Below are 734 nucleotides of genomic sequence, written 5' to 3'. Positions count from 1 at the left end.
CAGGCAGCTGCCAGTGGAGAGCCAGTACGTGGCCACCATCCCCAACAACCTCAACGCCGAGATCGTGCTGAGCTCCGTGACAAACCTGAACGAGGCCGCGGCCTGGCTGGGGTGTGTGTGTTGTTGTGTGTGTGTGTGGGGGGGGGGGGGTTAGGGATGAAGGAGCCAAATGGGGAGTGGACAATCAGTATGGGGAGGGCAGGCAAGCTGATACGATGGTGTGAGGCTGCAAGTCGGTCGATGCAGGTCGCAAAGTCCTGCCCACAAGCAAAGGCCTGGCGTCGGGGTGCAGCCCTCGTGCACAAATGAGGGGCGGGACCGCCTTCCCTCTCCTCGAGCCAGTCACTGTCGACTGCCTCGGCATGCCTCAAAGGTGCAGTTGCACGCACAGGGCCCACCACTGGGGGGGCCCTCCACCCTCCCCTTCGCACACCTACCCGCGCAGGCGGCTGCCCCGTAGAGCATGAGGAAGACGTTGTCGAAGCCGCCCGGGAGCTCCGAGATGTAGCCCGTGACCATGGGCCCGATGGCCGCGCCCACCGACCCCATGCCGTCGATGATGGCCGTCACCGTGGCCAGCACCTTCTCGTTGCCTGGAGGGTGGAAGGGAGGGAATGCATGGGTGCATGGGCTCTGCATGGCAGCAGAGTCTGGGGTGTGGGGATGGGCACATCGCTGAGCATCCACGTGCAGCATGCGTGGCGGCATGCCACCCCTCGCTGTGCAGGAAACTC

General features: G+C 64.7%; 1 protein-coding gene across 1 annotated transcript in view; it reads right to left on the bottom strand.

The window, feature by feature from the left end:
- Window positions 1-734, bottom strand: part of F751_2150 (Sugar phosphate exchanger 2) — a gene marked incomplete at both ends in the record, with an annotated part of 8,430 nt that overhangs the window by 1,352 nt on the left and 6,344 nt on the right. The window contains 2 exons of the mRNA XM_011401199.1: window positions 37-106; window positions 434-593. Of these exons, the coding sequence (XP_011399501.1) occupies window positions 37-106; window positions 434-593 (230 nt within the window). The remainder of the gene's footprint in view (window positions 1-36; window positions 107-433; window positions 594-734) is intronic.

This window comes from Auxenochlorella protothecoides (assembly GCF_000733215.1).
Source record: "Auxenochlorella protothecoides strain 0710 unplaced genomic scaffold scaffold2, whole genome shotgun sequence".
NCBI lineage: Eukaryota > Viridiplantae > Chlorophyta > Trebouxiophyceae > Chlorellales > Chlorellaceae > Auxenochlorella > Auxenochlorella protothecoides.
Note: the sequence above shows the minus strand (reverse complement) of the source record. Positions and strands in the feature narration are given on the sequence as shown.